At 47.4% G+C, this 18,736-nt stretch overlaps 1 protein-coding gene across 1 annotated transcript in view; it reads right to left on the reverse strand.

The window, feature by feature from the left end:
- Positions 1-18,736, reverse strand: part of LOC128302160 (mucin-5AC) — a 39,136-nt gene that overhangs the window by 14,275 nt on the left and 6,125 nt on the right. Inside the window, exon 2 of the mRNA XM_053038911.1 lies at positions 7,802-7,867. Within this exon, the coding sequence (XP_052894871.1) occupies positions 7,802-7,867 (66 nt within the window). The remainder of the gene's footprint in view (positions 1-7,801; positions 7,868-18,736) is intronic.

Here is an 18,736-nt window from a genome sequence, read left to right on the forward strand (position 1 = left end):
CCCATGCAAAAATTCATACATCACCTAACCACACACAGAGACACTTCAACCCAACCCCCCCCCCAACAAGCTTCCACCGCTCGCAGTGGCCCGTCACTGGGGGGTGAGTTCGTCAAAATATTACCCGCCATTAAAAACAGGGGGAACCCGATAATGGACAGGCGTCTGATTCTTCCCCTCACACGACCGAGTGCGCGGTGGCAGGCGTTAGAGAGCGCAAGAATTACTCGGGCTCCCGCGCATTCGTCCTCTATCTAATACGTGGCCGTGTGTGCGCCCCAGTTGTACTGGTTATGCTGCTTTGTGTGTGTGTGGACCCGCCGATGCCGATCATACGAAAATGAAACCATCCGCAAAATGATGGAAGGGGAGGCCCAAGACGATGTGTTTAAAATTCTTTTGGATGACATTAAGTGGATAATTTTGGGGAGAGAATTCAAAAAGGAAACTCTGACCACAAGACTCCGCGATCACTGAAGGACGCATAAAATTCCCTTCCTAGAGCTAATGCTTGATTCATCACCTTCAGGAGGTTGTGTTTTGCGCTAGTTCCTTGTTGAACTTCGCAGAAATCTACTCTCTATTCGATGGAAACGCGAACCGCGCGCGAACAAGGAACGATCCCTCCCCTCTTGTCTGATCCAACGATCACCCCCCCCCCCCCCTCCTCCCCCCACTCCCCCTCTTTCATACCCTACACTAACCACTGCAGCTTATTTCGCATTTTTACCGCGAGTAGGCGCACATTTGCCATTCGTGTTAATATTTTTTTGTTTTATTGGCCATTTTTTGCATCGCAGGCTACTACAATCCCCGCGTCAGCGCGTTTCCTTTCAATTTACAGACCCATTCGCTCTCTGCAACCATGTACACCCCCCCCTCCACCAGAATGCAACAGAATGTTGTCCACTTGTTGCCAATAACACTCTCCTCAATCCCGCACGACTCTCCGAACTCTCGTTCATGCGTCACCCCAAAAACGGCATAGCAGCGGGGGTCTCCTCAACTTCAGGCGAGCCAATTCGAACACGCAAGCAAACGGCAAACCACCGCCAGACGCGCGGATTCCCCGACCGAGAGCATGATTGCTTGCCCCGCGTGTGTGTGTGTGATCGTTTCGGATCTCTGCTCCTTCTTTACGATCGATTCTTCTGCGGTCGGACGCTCGATCTTGGGGGTAGCAGCAGTAAAGAAACAAACAGCAAAAAAAAAAAGGTACGTGGGTGGCTCCTCTTTGCACCATTCGGCGACCACCAGAAGAAGTGAACGCGTGCTGACTCGCGCGCTGGCTGTCATTCGAGTTCTGGGAAGGGAGGCCGCGCACCGCTCAGACTGAATGACGGGGGTGGTGGGAGTTGGTCGCCCGTTGAGAAGGTTGAGAAGGTGGCCGAATGCCAAACGCACGAGAAGGGTGAATCAGGGTAGCGCAGGGTATTGCTCGGGGTTTTGGGATCGGTTGGACGGCTATTTCCATCCGCAGTAGCGCACACTCGCCCAAACTCGCCAAATGACCATCTGTCCAATGACCGATGCAACCGAACAACTTCTTCTGGCTCCGTGTGTGAGTGTGTGCAAGGGACTGCAACGGCAAACGGAAACAAAGTGACACCTTCCTTAGGACGCAGCTGGACGAGATGTCCGAAACGTCACACTGTGTGCACTGTGCGAAGATGAGTTAATTTGCTGCAACTCATAATGCAGAAGGAAAGCGGCAACTAATCGCATACCGGAGAAGGGGTAGAACATCTCAATCGGAATTGAGAGCAAAGTCCAAGGACAGCGAAACAACAAAATTGACCGCCCATCGTCAGCGAAGGCGTTGTACAGACTGAATGTGAATTGTTTACAGACACTCGAGCGGGTGACGACTACGACAAAACAGAACATTTTTCTCGCCGAGCGAGAATCGCCGTATGAATAATAGTTTAAGATGTAAACAAATTAATCTTGGCTTTTGTTTACGTGGCGAGCAAAGGTGGAATGTTTTCATCGGTTGGCAATGGGACATACGTCCGACTTGGCATCCATTGGGATATTGCTCCTCACCGAATAATGCATACTACCTCCATAGATTTGCGAAGCAAGTGATCACGTACCCCCTCCTGTGCGCTCGTATCTTTCACGATCGGTTGTAAAACCGAAGCAAACTGATCATCATTTAGGATGAGTCCGTGCAAGCCAAAATATTTGCTAGCGTGTTGGCGGCGAAACACGCCCACAATCTTCCCATTTCCCTCGTCCGGTTGTGTTTGTTTTTTTTTTTTGTCCGCTCGAAACGCTCGATCGGTTGCCAAAAATTCAACTCATTCTGATCAACGGGAAAATCCAAACTCTTGTGCCAAAAACTGTCAAAACCGTTGCGCTTAAACGCTTTCAACAAGACGTGGAATATGTGCCGGAGCATAGCTTGAGCCAAGATACCTCCCCTAGAGAGCACGGTGTTGTTGCTCGTTGTATAAATCAACAAACAGCAAACTAGTCGCATTACAGTAAGGTAATTTTTAATGCGACTCCAAGAAGATCGTGAACATATTTAAAGTTTAACCGAACCCTTAACTTTAGGTGCGAATTGGTAAATAGGTTGGAAGAATGTTCCGAATTTCAGTTGACATTTAACAAGAAATTACTGACGACGAATTTCTTCTTTACGTCATTCATGCAACACCGATCGATCGATCATCCCCTTCCCAAACGAACAGCTGCTTCCGTTTGGCAAGGGGGTGGATAATTTGGCCGTCGAAAAATGCGCGAACCCTTCGCCAAATACAGCTGACAGTTGGAAAGGGGTTGTCACTATCGCACCTCGTGAGACGCACTCGTCCTTATCTTGGACGTCGCCGCTCGAGAGATAAAGCGCACGTCAATGTTGTCTGAGTCAATAGGTATTGAATAACTGAAGACATTCTAGTGGCAGGCAACTGGAACGCAATGTGTGTGTGTCTAACCTCATATCAGGAAAAAAGGTGTTCCTACTGTGGATCGAGAAACCGTTTTTAGGTCGATGAGTAATAACACCATCCAAGACGTTAGAACATTCGACTTGCTCGGTGTGTGGACTTTGCTAAAACCAAGTTCCACTGTCCAGAGGTTCTGGTGGTGCTTTCAATTGAAATTTATTCCACCATTGTATCAAGGTCGCGTGTGACCCAAAAGGGCAACACATACACACATAGTGGACACCGCTTCCAAGTCACGCAACAAATACACGCCTGGTGCCGGTGCTTGTAAATCGAAATCATACAATCGATACACACCTTGGAGCGAAGAGAAGCAAGTTGGTCAGCAAATGTTACGCTTCTGGTCGCCTCCACGGTGTATTGATTAACGAAGCGTTCGCGGTTCGCGTTAGCATTGACTCGGTTAAAAATACCTCCGGCCATTGGCGTCGGGGAGAGGAGGTGTGTGTGTGCGTTCTTCGCGAAGTGGGGAAGGACGTGCAAAAGTTCGACAACACTCTGCCCACGCGGAACGGATTCGACGGAGTTCAAGGAAAGTCCTGCCAGCTGTGTTGCTGATCAGTGGCGGCGTTATGTTATGGAGCGTGTTCCTTTCCGATCGCCGACAGCGATGACCAGGAGATGGATGATGAAAAGCGTAAAATACACGTTTCTCCTCTTACTTTCCTTGACCCACCCGGCTAGAATACCACCACATTTTCCACTTTTCGGGTGTCTTTGCGCAGTGTGACATGACAATTTAAACAACGCTCATAAACATCCAACCCCCCCCCCCTCCCCCCTCCCCCCACGCTTTAGGGTGAGATGATCGTGACAGGCCAATTCATTCACTCGGCGTCTCGGCGTCGAAGCTGGCCCCGTGTCCGTGCGCCTATGTCAATAGAACATTTTCCCCATGTGAAGGTTGCTTCATTGTCGCACACGTCGAGAGGCGCTTAGGGGGTGCCAGGGTACATGATCGTAAAAATCGAAAACCGCGATCGTGTTGTTATTTTTGCGAGCCTTCAAGCCGCGTTCCTGTCAAGCGCACACACCAACTCGCGCTCAAACGCGTGCTGTTATGTCACGTTATAACTGTCCCCGACCCCTGGTGCATGAAATTATTTTTGATTTTCCTAGAAATCTCACTCGGCGACAGTGCGGCGACCCCACCCTGGCAGAAGATTGTCCCCATATTCGTTGCAGGAAAAACAAACACCAAATGAAACAGCAGCAGAGATCTTACTAGCACGTAACGCTTCGCAGATTAAGGATCATTTGCTTTGCAGTTTAATGATCAATTATACCGCGCGTTTGATATCCATCGGTTTCCGCTGGAAATTCTACCCTCGATACGCCACATTACGGCACACATATGCTGCAACGACCTTAAACGGAGGTGTTAAATGGGCGGGCAAAAAAAGCGCAAATATCTCACACCGCTTGCACCAGTAGTCAGCAACACCGTCGGACACGTTCGAAACCGTATCCGTCGGGAGTGGCAAAAATTCGCCCGATTCGCATCTCTTTGCAAATGTCGTAGTCCACACCGTCCACCGGTACTATGGGTGAGGAAAGGGAAAGATGAACCCTCCGCTTTGTTGACGCATTGGGACAGGGACGGACGGACGGTGTCTAGCAGTGCGAAATAGGAAGCGCGACGAAAACCGCTGATAACAGGCACTTTTGACCACCACCCAGCGGAGTGCCGGTGAACAACGAAGGAAGCAAAGAGGTGAACCCGACGTCAAAGTCCACGCAAATCAACTGGACCAACGGACTGCGCTGTGATCGGCGCGGTGGGAAAGAGAAAACAGTACGCCATTTCGCCTTCCATGCAATCCGACTAGACAGCATAAGGGGGTAGTAGTTCGATAGGCTCCCCTTTTTGCAGTGATCTTGCAAATCTCCACTAGTAAAAGTTCAGCTAAATGGAACGTGTTTGTAAGCTGTCCTCGGAACAGGTTTCTTACCTATGTATTCACTCAAAATTTGACTACTTTTCTTCAGCGTCTAAGTCTTCAACACTCCACTGGTATGTTGGCTTACGGACAATACTCAATAACAATAGATTCACACCATTCAAAAACTGAACCAATTCACTACTATCTTATCAATCCATTTTTCGAACTCCCAGCCAGGCAGTACGGTCACAAATTAAGCCACGGATGAGCCCCCTCGTCACACAACCGATAACAACATGTTCCGAAACGCGATCTTGACCGATACAGCACCGAACAACGGCTCCGACACAAAAAAAAAACATCAATCAACCAGAGCCGCAGAGCACGCGAGAATCCACCGAACTAGCTACGCTGCCAAAGTAGCAGAGAGTCGTTGCAAAACGGCGTGGGGGTTGGCCTAAAGGGGTTGATGAAACCACCACCACAACAAACGAGCTGGGGCCAGCCGCTTGCTCATCCGCTCGGACTCGAAAAGACTGAAAAACCGTTGGTACTGCCGCGGACTGCTCCTTCGCGATTCGACTATCAAGCCGATACGGACAGAGACAGAAACGCATAGAAGGGGAGCGAAAAGACAGTGTGTGAGACAGAGAAGGAGAGAGATAACGGACACACTCAAACACAACATCAACAATAACAATCAGCATGTCAACGCGCCCTGTGACAGCTGATCGCACAAATATATGTATACACGCGGCGCGAGTGGACTCGCGGCGCCCGATAACAACGCGGAGCACAAACGCATTTCTCACGCGGGAACTTCGAACCCCCCTCGCGGGGATCCTCTTACATCTTGCACAGTTTCTTATGGTCCCCTTGTGTGAGACGATCGGTGTTCTTTTCCTCTGTTGAACGTACTTAAGTCCAATTGATAACAGCATTGAACGAAAAAAAGAAATACTAGAGGTAGAACGTTCCATTTGTAGATTGAATTCCACGATGAATTAAAATTGTAACTCCCACTTGACATTAGCGTCGTCGGTGAAATTGACTATCTTACTTGCCAGTAGTTGTATAAAAATATAGTTTGGCAGTTGGTATACTGGTACTGAACATCTACGCACGGTGCAAAGTATAATGCTGTTTAAATCATGCTTCAATTATGCAAATACGCTAGACCTTCCTTCAAACCCTGCAAATATCCGGAACGACACTATCAGCTCACTTTACATAGACGCCGGAATTTCTATCACACCTTCCCCCTCCCTTCCGCCCCTTTAGCATAAGCTGCTCTAACACAGGATCCCCACAGTTTGCCACAATCGCATGCATTCTCTGGCTGTAAAATAAATAGATCAATGTGTCTGCACACTGCTAGAAAGCCGAGCGCCTCCCTCCACGCACCGTTACACGACCAAAACCCCGGAGTGTCCTCGACGGATTTTTGCACGATGTCTACGCAAGAATACGTGGAAGAAATGTCCGCCCTGACACTAGCGCTAGATGGAGGACTGACTGACGGAACCGTCGGGTCTGCTCTTTATTTATTTTTTTTTCTCACACACACCCCCTACGTGCTCCTCGCTGTTTGTGCCAAGGCATGACTTGGGTACGATGGAGTACAGTGGCGTTATCGCTAATTTAATTTACGCGCCTACTGAGGGCAAACGTCGTCTATTTCTCGCTCTCTCTCTCTCTCTCTCTCTCTCTCTCTCTCTCTCTCTCTCTCTCTCTCTCTCTCTCTCTCTCTCAGCAGTCGCAAACAGGGTACGTCGGACCGTCACGGCCTCGTCGATTAAACGTGCCTGATTCAACAGGCAAACTTTGATAAGGGCATATACACCGCACATGATCGAGCAGAACGCGCAACAGAAGAGATTATTTAACCGGCATTCTGTGGCTACTGACCAGACAGTTCTGAAAGCCTTTCTACAAGTATATGAATGACGTTGGATGTGGATTACAGTGGTAAACATGTAATATTTGCTTCGGACTTTGGGATGAAACCCGTGGTCTGATCATCGTTCATTCAGCAGCTCTCAAAACTATCTAACTCTGCCTCGCGATCGTGATCTCATCATCAGCAGGGACGGAATGAAGACGAATCCCCGCCGTGCTTTACTACTACTGTTTACTTTATTATGCATGCTCACACCAAATATCTTGCGCTACATAGTCCAGCCCCTGGACACAACACTGTGCCAGAGCCCATCCCCTCATCCGCCTTCGTAATGTTGATCAAACTTAGAAAAAAAGACCTGCATCATAGACACGTCGTTTCGTCATCCCCCTTCCCAGAGGACCCCCAAAACAAACACGCGCGGACACACCAACAATAAATATAGCGCCTTCGAAACGGGCTAAATAATGCTTTGTGACTAGCTGACGTCGCCACGATCGATTCCGATGCGATGGGTATTTAAAAAAATAAACTGTCAACTCTCTGTGGTGTCACCACTGCTCGGGTGAACCTCTTTTTAACAAAAAAAAAATACACAACGTCCTCGCAGACGGAGTGCGCATGTTTTGCTGCCTCTGCTCCATCGAAGTCTTCTAAGTGCGAAACAAAGCGATAAGTGTTTCCTGCTTGAAAAGTGAGCCGGCTGTGTACATTAGAATAGACCGACATTAGCAGCAAAAGAAAAGATGACGAATAGGCCAATCTTGCTTTCTTCACAGAAGGAATTGCTCAGTAAAGGGGGTTGTTTTTGTAGAACCTTGTTACTGTTGCTTAGGGAAGCAGAAAATGGCTGTCTATCACAATCGAGCAGCATCACAAACAAGCCGGACGACTCTATCACGCTGCTGCGATTGTGAACGAAAGGTCATAATTTTGACCAGAGTGATTTAGGTTCAACGGCCCGATTAGCATAAACTGCATAAAACCACAACAGAGCGGTTATATACTCGGGGAACCAAGGTCAGTGACAAACAAACTGTAATTTACGTCTTTTGATTTACCTTTTATTTTTACATCCTTTTTCTCTGTTTGCTTGATGTCCGGACTGTTCTTTCTGCCGGCAGATTCTGTAAAGACAAGAAAACATAACAAAGTTATTAAGTAACCAACTTTAGTAGATGCACTGCTACTTTGCTGTGTGCTTTACTCCACACAGGACGTCTTTAGCCATCAAGGTTTCATTCATAACTCTCTTCGCTTGATTATAGACTGACTGAAATATTCGAACTGACCTAGTACATCGGATAAAACACAAAAAAAAAAACAATACTTATCGTACTTATCACATCACCAAGGGAGGTTGGCCACAAAAAACCCGGTTGACCCCTCCCGGCATTCTAATCAATCACGCGGGTTGGTGCAAATTCCATCAATTTTAAACCAAAATAAAGTTAAATCAGGTAGGGTGTCGAGACATGAAATAATTCCACCACATCGATCATGATTATTTCTTCATAAAACAAAAACTTTGCCACCAGGACCATTATTACATCCCAACCAGTATGTTTTGGGCGGATTTCGGGAAAACCCCTCGCCGATAAAAAAGAAACTTTTATCCCTTGGTATAGCAGCGGCAACACGTCATTTAGATTCCGCCACTGCGCCTCCACTCCATGCAACAGATGAGAGATGAATACGCTGGGGCTCTGGTAGCAACCTTCTCGCTGCGGCGGGTGAGATTAGATGAGATGCGAACCGGTGAGCACGCGCGTGACAAAAAACTCTCCGGTTCGTGGGGCCGGGAATTGCGCGGTACTAGAACGTGTTTGGGATAGCCCTCTGACAGACGTACACATACATACATACATACATACATACTCCCAGCCCCAACATGTTCAATCTGCTTCCCTTCTTGCTTTTCCGATGCTTATCCTCCCTCCCTCCCGTCTCACATGCCAACTCACATTGATGTTGGTGGGCGATCATCATCGTGATCAGAAGCACTCCTCATAGCACACATTCAAAATCGAGTGATTAATGGGTGAGTACAGGGGAGGTATTGCGGTGCGAAGCCCCTCAAAACTTCAACCCCTTAACACCTCCCTCTTCACTAGCCCAGCCGGTTCAATCGAGATCACCCTTCGTCGTCGCTCTGCCCATCATCCCACCCCCAACGCGCTCGGTTCTGTTGATTCTGTGTGTTGTTTTATATCATTTTTGCGCTCATTTCAAGCCCCCGTGTTCTGTCTCCCTCTCTCGCTTCTTGTTTCGCTCTTGCCACATCGAAACGTCCCGAAGGAATCCCGATGCCGACAAACCACCCCATCCCCATCTCCCTTTCCCTTCCACACCCAACTAAGGGCGATGATGATGATGATGATGATGGCGACTGTTTGGCGGCGACCGTTCCGACTACGACGGTTGGCGACTGCGAGACGACGACGGCCCAAAGAGAATGTGTGTGATCATTTCAGGCCGACCCGGCATCCGTTTCGCCCCGTTGGTTGCTCGACCCACCGTACACCAGCTCACCCGGCTTCATACCCACAACCTGACCCAACAACGATCACTTGGCGGGTGTATGTTGCGTTGTTGTTGTTTTTTTTGCAGCTCAATTTCTTTCCCTACCGCTTGTCGCCTGTCTCACGAACTGTTTGGACGGGCCGAACGGGTGTGTTGGTTGTTGCACAGCCTGGACCAAAACCCCGGCTGACCAGCATCCCATGCTACAGGTTTCGCTCTCGCTCTGTCTCAGTTAAAGTTCTTCTTGCCGGAATCCCGTTTCATTGCCGTTCTCGGCAATTGGCGGCTTCTTCCTAGTGGTGGCCGCTTTTTATCATGATCCACACGGTGATTCTGTCCTTTTGATCTGGTCTCCGTCCCAAGCGAAGGTTATTATTATTATTATTATTATTATCATTATTGCTATTATTATGGTTTACCTTCTCTAAACGGTTTCATGAATCGGAAGCGGTACGCGCGCTGCAACTGAGCAGGGCTTTTAATTTAATTCACTCTTTCTTGCACACAACCAACAGCTGCACCAGCGAGCAGTTGGTACGTACGAAAGCCATTTTACTTCCAATTAAATATTTCAAAAGAATATTTACATTCCGGGTTATCATATGTGCAAACTTTGCAACGAACATTTACTGAAAAACCTGTGCCGTATTTCACACGAACGTTTCTCCTCAGTTGTACGGATTCATCATGAAGTCACTCGGGGGATTAAAGTTCAGAGAATCATTACGCCTTCGACGGCCCTATCCAATCTTCAAACTGCATGTGCAACAGGTAACAGAGTTTCGCACAACTTCAACGTGCTCGTTTGTTTCTGTTCCTTCAGATACACACCTTTTGCGTTCCTAATCAGAGAAAAGTGATCTTACGCCAAGGAGTCCTTCGAAAAGAAGACCTTCAAAGTGATCGTGCTCTTTCACACATACTTTACCAGGTCTCCTTGCCTGGTGGAGATGCACCATTTTTCTTTACCTGTACCCGAAGCAAAAATAAAACGAGCAAGAGCACTGTAATTCTGAGCTGTTACGAGCACATTGACATTGACTTTCAGGATTTCTTACTCAAATCCCTCTACTTATCGCACTCGGCAATTCGATATGGCCGTGAAAGGGATTTTCTGGGTTATTCGTCTAATACATGAAGAAAAATTTTAAACTTGTTAACCGTGACAAAATCCTTTTTAAAACGTATGGATCCTTTCGAAAATTTCACTGCGAAATGAATTCGTAAAGATTTGTACCAAACATTAAAACCCTTCCCTTGCGCCAAACCGAAACAAAATCCTTACGTTTGAGTTGACAAAGCCCAAGCTACGAAAAATAACAATTTTGGATGTTTTTGCTACACCGAGCCATAATTACACAACATCATACATAATCCTGTCTCATTCAGTTTGGTGCTACCTGCATGGACAACTTTTCTTTTCTGTGTTCGCTTCAAAATTTCACGCAGGAATAAGTCGCTCGTGAACTTATTCGTGGGAATAAAGGAATCGAAAAAGATGCAAAAACACATCCCGGCAAGTGACCAGTTTGCAAAAATTGGGTACCATGCAAGGCGCACCACAGCACCAACAGTACTCGCTGGACTGAGATGTATTGTGACGGGAAAAAGGCTCAAGGATAATCAATTCATGACAAAGAAGGGCACTATCGCGCTCATAATTCACAATGTAATACGGTAAGATTCATCTTCTCACGTGCAGGTTTTTAAAAAGCAATCATATATCCCACTCCACCACATCGTCCGAACGCCTGGGTCATCACATATGCGTAATATGTTGCTGCTTGTATCAGGCAATCCTCAACATTCACCCGAACATGAGGAAGCGTGCTGAACGCGTTTGAGGTTGTTGTTTTTAGCCGCGTTTTCTTGCGCCTTTGTTGGTATTTTCTTTTACCCACAAGTAAGGCATTCCCCCAACAGACGCAACAGCCGGACAAAAACATAACCGGTAGGAGATTTGGTCGGAGAGTGTCTCCCATTTCCAGCTCCACTCTCACAACTCACCATTACGCATCCCTTTCTTACATTTCGAACAACAAAGTCCCCCACAACAGTATCAATTAGATCACACGACACACCATGAGACAAATACGGGGGGTTGCTGGGTTAGTGGAATTCCACCCCTGGGGAGCATCCTGGCCCTTCCTGCGTCTGTTGTTGTCTTGCTCTTGCATCAACAGACAAGGGATGAGACAAGCGATAAGAAATGTGTTAAGGTGAGTGAGGAGTAGATTTCCTTCTCACTGCCGGGTCATGCGAGCTGTGCAAATGAGGGAAACATCGGTGGAAAGAAGGAGAGTTGTTTGTAGAGGGAAGCGAGGGAAGAGCCGGTCCGAATCTCAAGCAGCACACCCTCCCAAACCGCGTGCCCAATGCCGATCATCAGCGAGCATAAGCAACAAGCGGTAACAGCATTGGTGAAACTGCCTCGCCGCAGTGATACAGACGGACGAACTGATAGAAAAGCGTGAAAATAAACCAGTCGGGGGTGATCGAGCAGTAAAACCACGCCAACAGAGCAACAGAAGAGACAGAGAGAGAGCGAGAGAGTGAAAGAGAGAAACACGCACTCAAAAAAGTCAGCCCTGGGGTCTCCTCCGGATGGACCGTCTGGTTTCCGAGCACGGGCCCGGCACGGCACGGCAGGTTGGCGCCAAAGCAACACAGCGAACGCGCGTATCGATGGCCGTGTATCGCTTGCTTGGCTTTGGGTGAGATACACGCAACGCTAGGTAGAGAGATGGAGGAGAGCCCACAGCCCGAATGTGACCAGTTCCACACTCACCAGCGCACAGCACAGCACACAACACCACACAACATCCATCAGCAACCTTCTTCAAAGGTACAAAAGCCGCACCGAACATGTTGATCCCGTGAGTCAAAGGGTTCGACGACGCACAAGTTAAATGGCCCTCGGTAGAACTCCAACAAACTCCCGCTGGTTGCGGGAGGACGACGCGAGGACCAAGACCAAAAGGTACTCGGGACACCTTTTTTTACGTTGATTTTCCTTTACACCGAAATTTCGTCCCATAATCGGACGTGGACGTGGACCGCATCTTTTCCCCGGGGCCCACAGCAGACCCAAACCGGGAACCGAGAAGAGTTCTTGTTTGTGAATGCACTCGTCGGGTGCTTCGATTTACTGTTCTTTTTATCCCATTTTCGCACCATTCTTGAGGTCGCTGGTTCTACTTCGACCGACGTGTGGTGTTTCCTTTCCCATGAACCTGTTTCGTACCATCCAACCCATATCGCATATATGTGAACGGTTTGTGTCCACATCTACCCAATGTCCTTTTTCGTTTGCGTTTTTTATCGAATGGTTCATGCCTTTATTTTTGTCGTCATACTTCTTTTTCATCGAACGCTTCAACCAGCAAAAAAACAACAAATTTTAAACTCTTTTTGGATAAGTTTACGCATCGAGCACTGCGTTTGTGCGAAGGTACGAAAGATTGTGATGGAAGGTAGAAAAAAAAGGGAGAAAAGAGAATGGAAAGGGTGGACGATCATTTCGGACCGATTGTCGAATGGGACGCGATCAGCGCTTGGGAAAGAAAAATACATTAGAACAAGTGCATATTAAGTTTTGTGCTTTTTTTATTAAGCGTTTCCTTCGCTGCGAGGCAACAGGGTCGGTACCATAAAAGTAAAACATAAATAATGGCTCACATAACCACAGACGAACGCACTGCAAACGTTAAAACGATCCAAAATCCAACAGAACGTGAGAACAAATTCGGGATTTTTGGTTGGTAATTTTCGGGCTTTTGTGAAACATTCGAACATGCTTGACAGTCTGAATGAGGTTTGGTGGTTTAAACGAGTTTTCACCTGCTGGTTGTGGTGATGTGGACAAGGAAAATACCGTTAGTCATTAGTGAAAGGATATCAAATTGAAAAGAACAGGTTGTTAACTAAAGTAAATTCGCAATTTGACATCAACATCAACTTCATTGTCGAATACGGGAGCTTCTGTGTATGTTTGTTACTTCTTCGGGTAGATCAATTCTCGAAGGAAGCGATACAAAAAAAAAACAACGAAACAAGAGAATAACTCTCAGCTACTATTTGGAGATACGCAAGATACATCCTCCGACGGGAATTGTGATAGGAACTGGAAAGATATTTTAATCGTTCCAGGCTTCCGTATGGTGCGTCTTCATAGCCGTGGCGAGACGTATGCAGCTATTGGAGATACAGGAGGACTGGGAAGCGACTGTTGATTACGTGGGCTACCCCTCAATAAACTTCCAGAGACTCGGCACCATCAACACCAGCAGCTGGCCGTAACAAATGAAGATAGAAATAAAACTTTAAAAAAATACACTCTTCTGCGGTGGGCAATCGCATGAATCAGACCGAACGAGGAAACCACGGGTAGGAAGAGAAAAGAGTGCGCACCCCACCAAAGAGACGTTCAAAACAAACGGAAACAAATACACCCGGTGAAAAGTGTCTCCCGAATGCGTCATGAGACCTTCAAAGATCGGCTCCTCCCGTGGTCATCGCCATTGCGCGCTGCTTATCTTCGACCAGTGTGGAGGCCATTTTTTGCCTTCACCCGGCGGGGACAACCCTGGGCCGTGAATATAAACCGGCATTCAAGTCCGGCGTCTCGTTGGCGGTGACGGCGTAACGCAAACGCGAACGAGCGATGACGAGGAAGTGAGGAAAGCCACGCGCGGGCGCGATCGTACGCGATCGAGTTGTTGTTCGAAAGCAACAGCAGCAACAAAGAAAAAGGAAAAAAGCTAAAGCCAACAACAGACAACTTCAACAAGAACCCACCGAACTGGTTTCCCCATGCCGTGGCTCGACGACGGCTAGGATCTTCGGCCACACCAACCACAGAGAACCAAACAACACACCTTCCCAGCAGAATCGTCGAGATAAGGAGAGGGCTACAAGAGCAGAAACGCGGCCCGAACGGAAATGGTGGTGGTCGGCCGATTATTTGGTATCTCGCTTCGTATTGTATCCACCCTCCCCCTCCATCAGAGCGAGACCCGCGAGTCGCTGCTGGGTTTATGGAGTAGAAAACATCCAACGGTTTTTTTTATGTGAGACAGGTGTGGCGAGACGCGAACGCACAACCAAAACAAGCGAAGCGAGTAGTGCCAAAAAAAAGGGTTCCATTAGTGGACTTGACGTATGCGGTCTGGAGAGGGTAAAACATGGAAGACGTACAGCCAATGAAGCGTTGATCCTTTTAATAAAGTTCCCTTTGGGTTTTGGGCAATTTTAAACCGTACGTCCTTGAGCAAAATACTTCCCGTACCTAGGAAATGGTACCTTTAAACTTCTATTCCCCTTCAATGACCTTGAAACACTTTGAAGGGTGTATCTTTCGAGGTGTATGTTATTAAACCAATAAAGTGTAAATGGGGTTTGTGATTACTTTTAAGGCAAGTCCATCATGAGAAACGAAAAAAAAAACAGAATGTCTTTGGGATACGATTTCTACGTTTACTTCATTCATTTATCAATCAAAAGTCCCACTTCCCGGGAGACCGTGTGCTAAAATTTGTCAACCACAATATTATCAACGCTTTCGTCCAAGAGGACTTTGCAATAATCCATATGTCTCCAGTGCGGAATGACAACATCAATGGCATATTGGGGAATACACAGACACGAACACGGTAGAGCAAATGGCAAATCATCGTCTAACGCACATCGACCGTATCATCATCGCTGGTCATCTCATGTAAGCAGCGAGTATAGCTTGAGGGTAGTAGCAGCGCATGTCTCATTATTTGGCCCCATCCCTTCGTAAACTGCACACTGACTCACCAATACTGTGCGGCACCCCAGACGCGCCAGAGTTGGTGGAGTACGCTTTTTCACTGTCACTGTCACCGTCACCATCCCATGAGCTATAAGGGATGATGATGATAAACTTTATCGCTTCGACCACAACCGGGCTCCGTGTGCCCCACAGCAGAGGCTCTCCGTTGTTTGACAACCCTCTGGGAAGGCGATTCCTATTCGGTTTATCGCCAGCTCACTCTCCACCGAAACATTCCAGAGATCTTAGAATACTTCCGCCCTCACATCAACTGACCAAACGCACATACAGAGAGTCGAAATTTGTTTCAACAAAATATTATTTGTTCTTGTAAAAAAAGGAAATTTAAAACCAATCGTATCATATTCTTCACGATTCTCTGAAAGTGAAGGCAGATTTTCTTTCAATTTCGTTAATATATTTAGTCCAATTATTTAGAAATGAAGGTGCCCTTACAGACAATTGGAACACCCTGCAACGTGCAAGCCTTCGTATCGCTCATCGCAGTATCATCATCATCATCATCAACATGAGACCATTCCGTGAGTTGTGGAGCTCATGAAGGAACGGAACGGAAGCAACAAAAAAACAACCATCCGTGCGTACGTATGTATATGCATAATGTATATTGGTTCGTGGACGGCTTCCGCAATTGCTTACACAGCTTTTGATACGATCCCGGGCGAACTCACCCCGAGACAGGCGTTGGGGAGCCTCGCCCCAAAGGGTAGAAAAGAATGTACGGAGAATCATCAGCAACATCGAACGCGTTCTTCTCTCCGGCAGAATATCAACAGGTTTAACTCTCGACGTTATTCCAACCAAAAAAATGCTCTCTATCTCGTTCGCTTGTCCTCTAGCTAAGGGAGGTTGTGTGTTTTTTTATGCCACCGAAGGCTTTTTTGGAGCAGATTACGAACCCTATCTGTTGCTTGAGATGTGTATGATATTTCCGTAATGAAATACCAGGAAATAAACTAATAACTCTAAAAATGCCACCCCCGGGCGAAAAGCACTTCTTCGAAACGAGTAATACTTCCAACATCCTCGTTAAAAAACGACATTTGAAGTATGAAGTGAGTGCGTCTTTTTGGCAAGTGGTTTGAAAAAAGGGTAAAAAGTTCAACTGACGGTGAGCCACCAAGTGAGGAAATGTGATTGAAATCACGGTTTGATGCTAATTCTAGCACTCTTTCGGTAGACATAGTACCGATTTTAGCGGTAATATACACTACTGAAGTTGCTCGTTCGATAAACAGGTTGATGAAGTACCAAAAAAAACACGCAAACACAAACACAGCGGGAATGGAGATGTCTCTCGATTTGTTACACCAGAAGGAAGCCATTATCACAAATTAATTTCAATTTAATGCGTTCGACAAAACGAACCTTACTCTGCTCCACTAGGAAAAGGGAGTTTGGAAAGGGGTTAAAGTTGAGCATACAGTGTGGAAAATGGACAGACGCACACACGTGCACACACATCGATATTATAAAAAACGAACATTGGACATAGCCGTTCGTTCCCGATTTCCAAAACGCCACAAAACCAACTTTACCAACTGGCGCTTTTTGACCGGTTCTGGGGGATACGGTTGCAAAGGCCCATACGCGTGGCGGCGGTAGGCGGAAGATTCTTTGGCGACATGGTGGCGGGCAACCGAAAACGAAGCCGTGCTGAAACCAAAGCAGACACAACAAACACACACGCTCCGATGCCGAGCAAGCAGCGAATGCCTTGCCTGATGGCGGTGCCGGGAAGCGGCTCCATGATTTCCGAACACACAAATTGTTTCCTAAAGTGGCAACGGACCGGAGTATCGGTGGATGCTGTAAAGCATCGGCATCCCCATCATGGAAGACGGTTGAGAAATTATGAAACACGTGTACACTAGCTAGTGGAACACCGATGGGGGAAGTCTTAAAGACGAACATACAAAGCATCTATTGCCGCCTGTTTCGTGGAGCGAAGGACGTAGCGAGGACGAGGTATGCATGGGAGAAGAAAGATACTGAGAGTATGAGATGTGGAAAACCTGGACCCACAGCACACCGCAACTCAACAAAAACAACGACGGAAAAGGTCATCCCCCGATTCATGCCCGCAAAGAACGCCGATCTCTTGCATGCGGCATGAAGAAAGAAGAACGATCTCGTGTGGTGATCTCTGGTGGTGGTGCGACGACAAGCCACTTACAGCACACGTAAGAGGGAAAGGAGACCATCCGCAAGGGTAGTTCTGAGAGCGGAAAAACAGACCGGATAAACGGTGTACGATCTCACGCAAATGATCGCGGGCGCGAGATCGTGCGAAGAAACGCCGTGCAAGTATCACGCCGCCATCCAGTCGCCAAGCACACAATATAGAGAAAGAGGGAGCAAGAGAACATGCCCCGTTTCATACGACGGGATGGAATGAATGTCGTCGCGCGTCACGAGGAAACTCCCCGTTGGGTGCGTGGAATAAGAAAAAGGAAACCCCCGAACGTACGAACGAACTGAACCACACACATATACACACTCGCACGCAGTCACGCATCAACACTCGACCGGTTTTATGTTAAACGACTGGTGTAAGAGAACGACCCGTGAAGGGACCAGAAGGGGCGGGAGGAAGGAGGGAGTCCGCCGATTTCACGCAACACGCCAGAGCAACGGCAACGGCAACGGTGGCAAACCCAACCCAACGCAACATGTTTCAAATTCTCCTTCAAGCAATGCTTTATACCGATGTGAAAATGCGCACACACCTACCGCAGCATCTATTTGCTCGCGAATGGTCGAATAAAGAGGAAAGACACAGGCAGAGCCAAGTGCCAAAAACGTGATCTTGAGGATGCCGCGCACAGGCAAAGGAGTGATAATGGTGATAATAATAATGATAATAAGGGCGAATAGAACAGTCCGAGCATGAAAAGATAGCAATAGAAAATGGGTAAATCATTTGTAAATGTACCCCCTTTGGCCATTAGCCGGCATTGGGTGTGTGTGTGTGTCGAATGAAGGAAGCTAGAAGAATCTGCAGAATAGCAATGAAATTATTTCCGAATTCATTTCAACATGCGAATCCCCAATAAACTCAGGCGAGGGCATGGAGCGCCATCTGAATCGTCTGAGTCATAGCGCACTGAAGTCATCTTCCCCAAAGTGATCCCGGTCTGCGACCAAGGCGGAGGGAACAAAACATCGGAACCGGTTGCTACAGCAGGCGGGCGGCTTCTTGCCTGCTTCCGGTCTGTTGAATCGTTTCACCTGTTACTACCACCTGCCACCGCAAACGCCATCGAGCCATTGCCAGGGTGCTTGTGCCTGGCCGGAACAACCGGAGCAACATTCAAGAAGACCGTAAACTACGTGCTCCACCGCCGCCGGTTTCTGCCCGCAGTTTTACTCTGCCTGACACACGGTATTGAAGGATAAATAAATAAATATGATTCATCATCACACGCGGCACGGTCTTTTACCTTTTCGTTCGAGTTGCGTTTCGTTTTGTTTTCGTTGTTTTTTCAAGTGATTCATTTAGGTGAGGCTATGCGAGCGGGTGGTTACGTGCGGCTTATTGCACTTTTTGTTGCATATTTTCACGCGATCACTCAGCAGTGTGTTTGTCCAATGCATTCACACATGAGTTGAATTTTGTGACGAGTGTTATTTGTTCGAAGCAGGCAAAATTGAG

Source organism: Anopheles moucheti, chromosome 3 (genome assembly GCF_943734755.1).
Source record: "Anopheles moucheti chromosome 3, idAnoMoucSN_F20_07, whole genome shotgun sequence".
Classification (NCBI taxonomy): domain Eukaryota; kingdom Metazoa; phylum Arthropoda; class Insecta; order Diptera; family Culicidae; genus Anopheles; species Anopheles moucheti.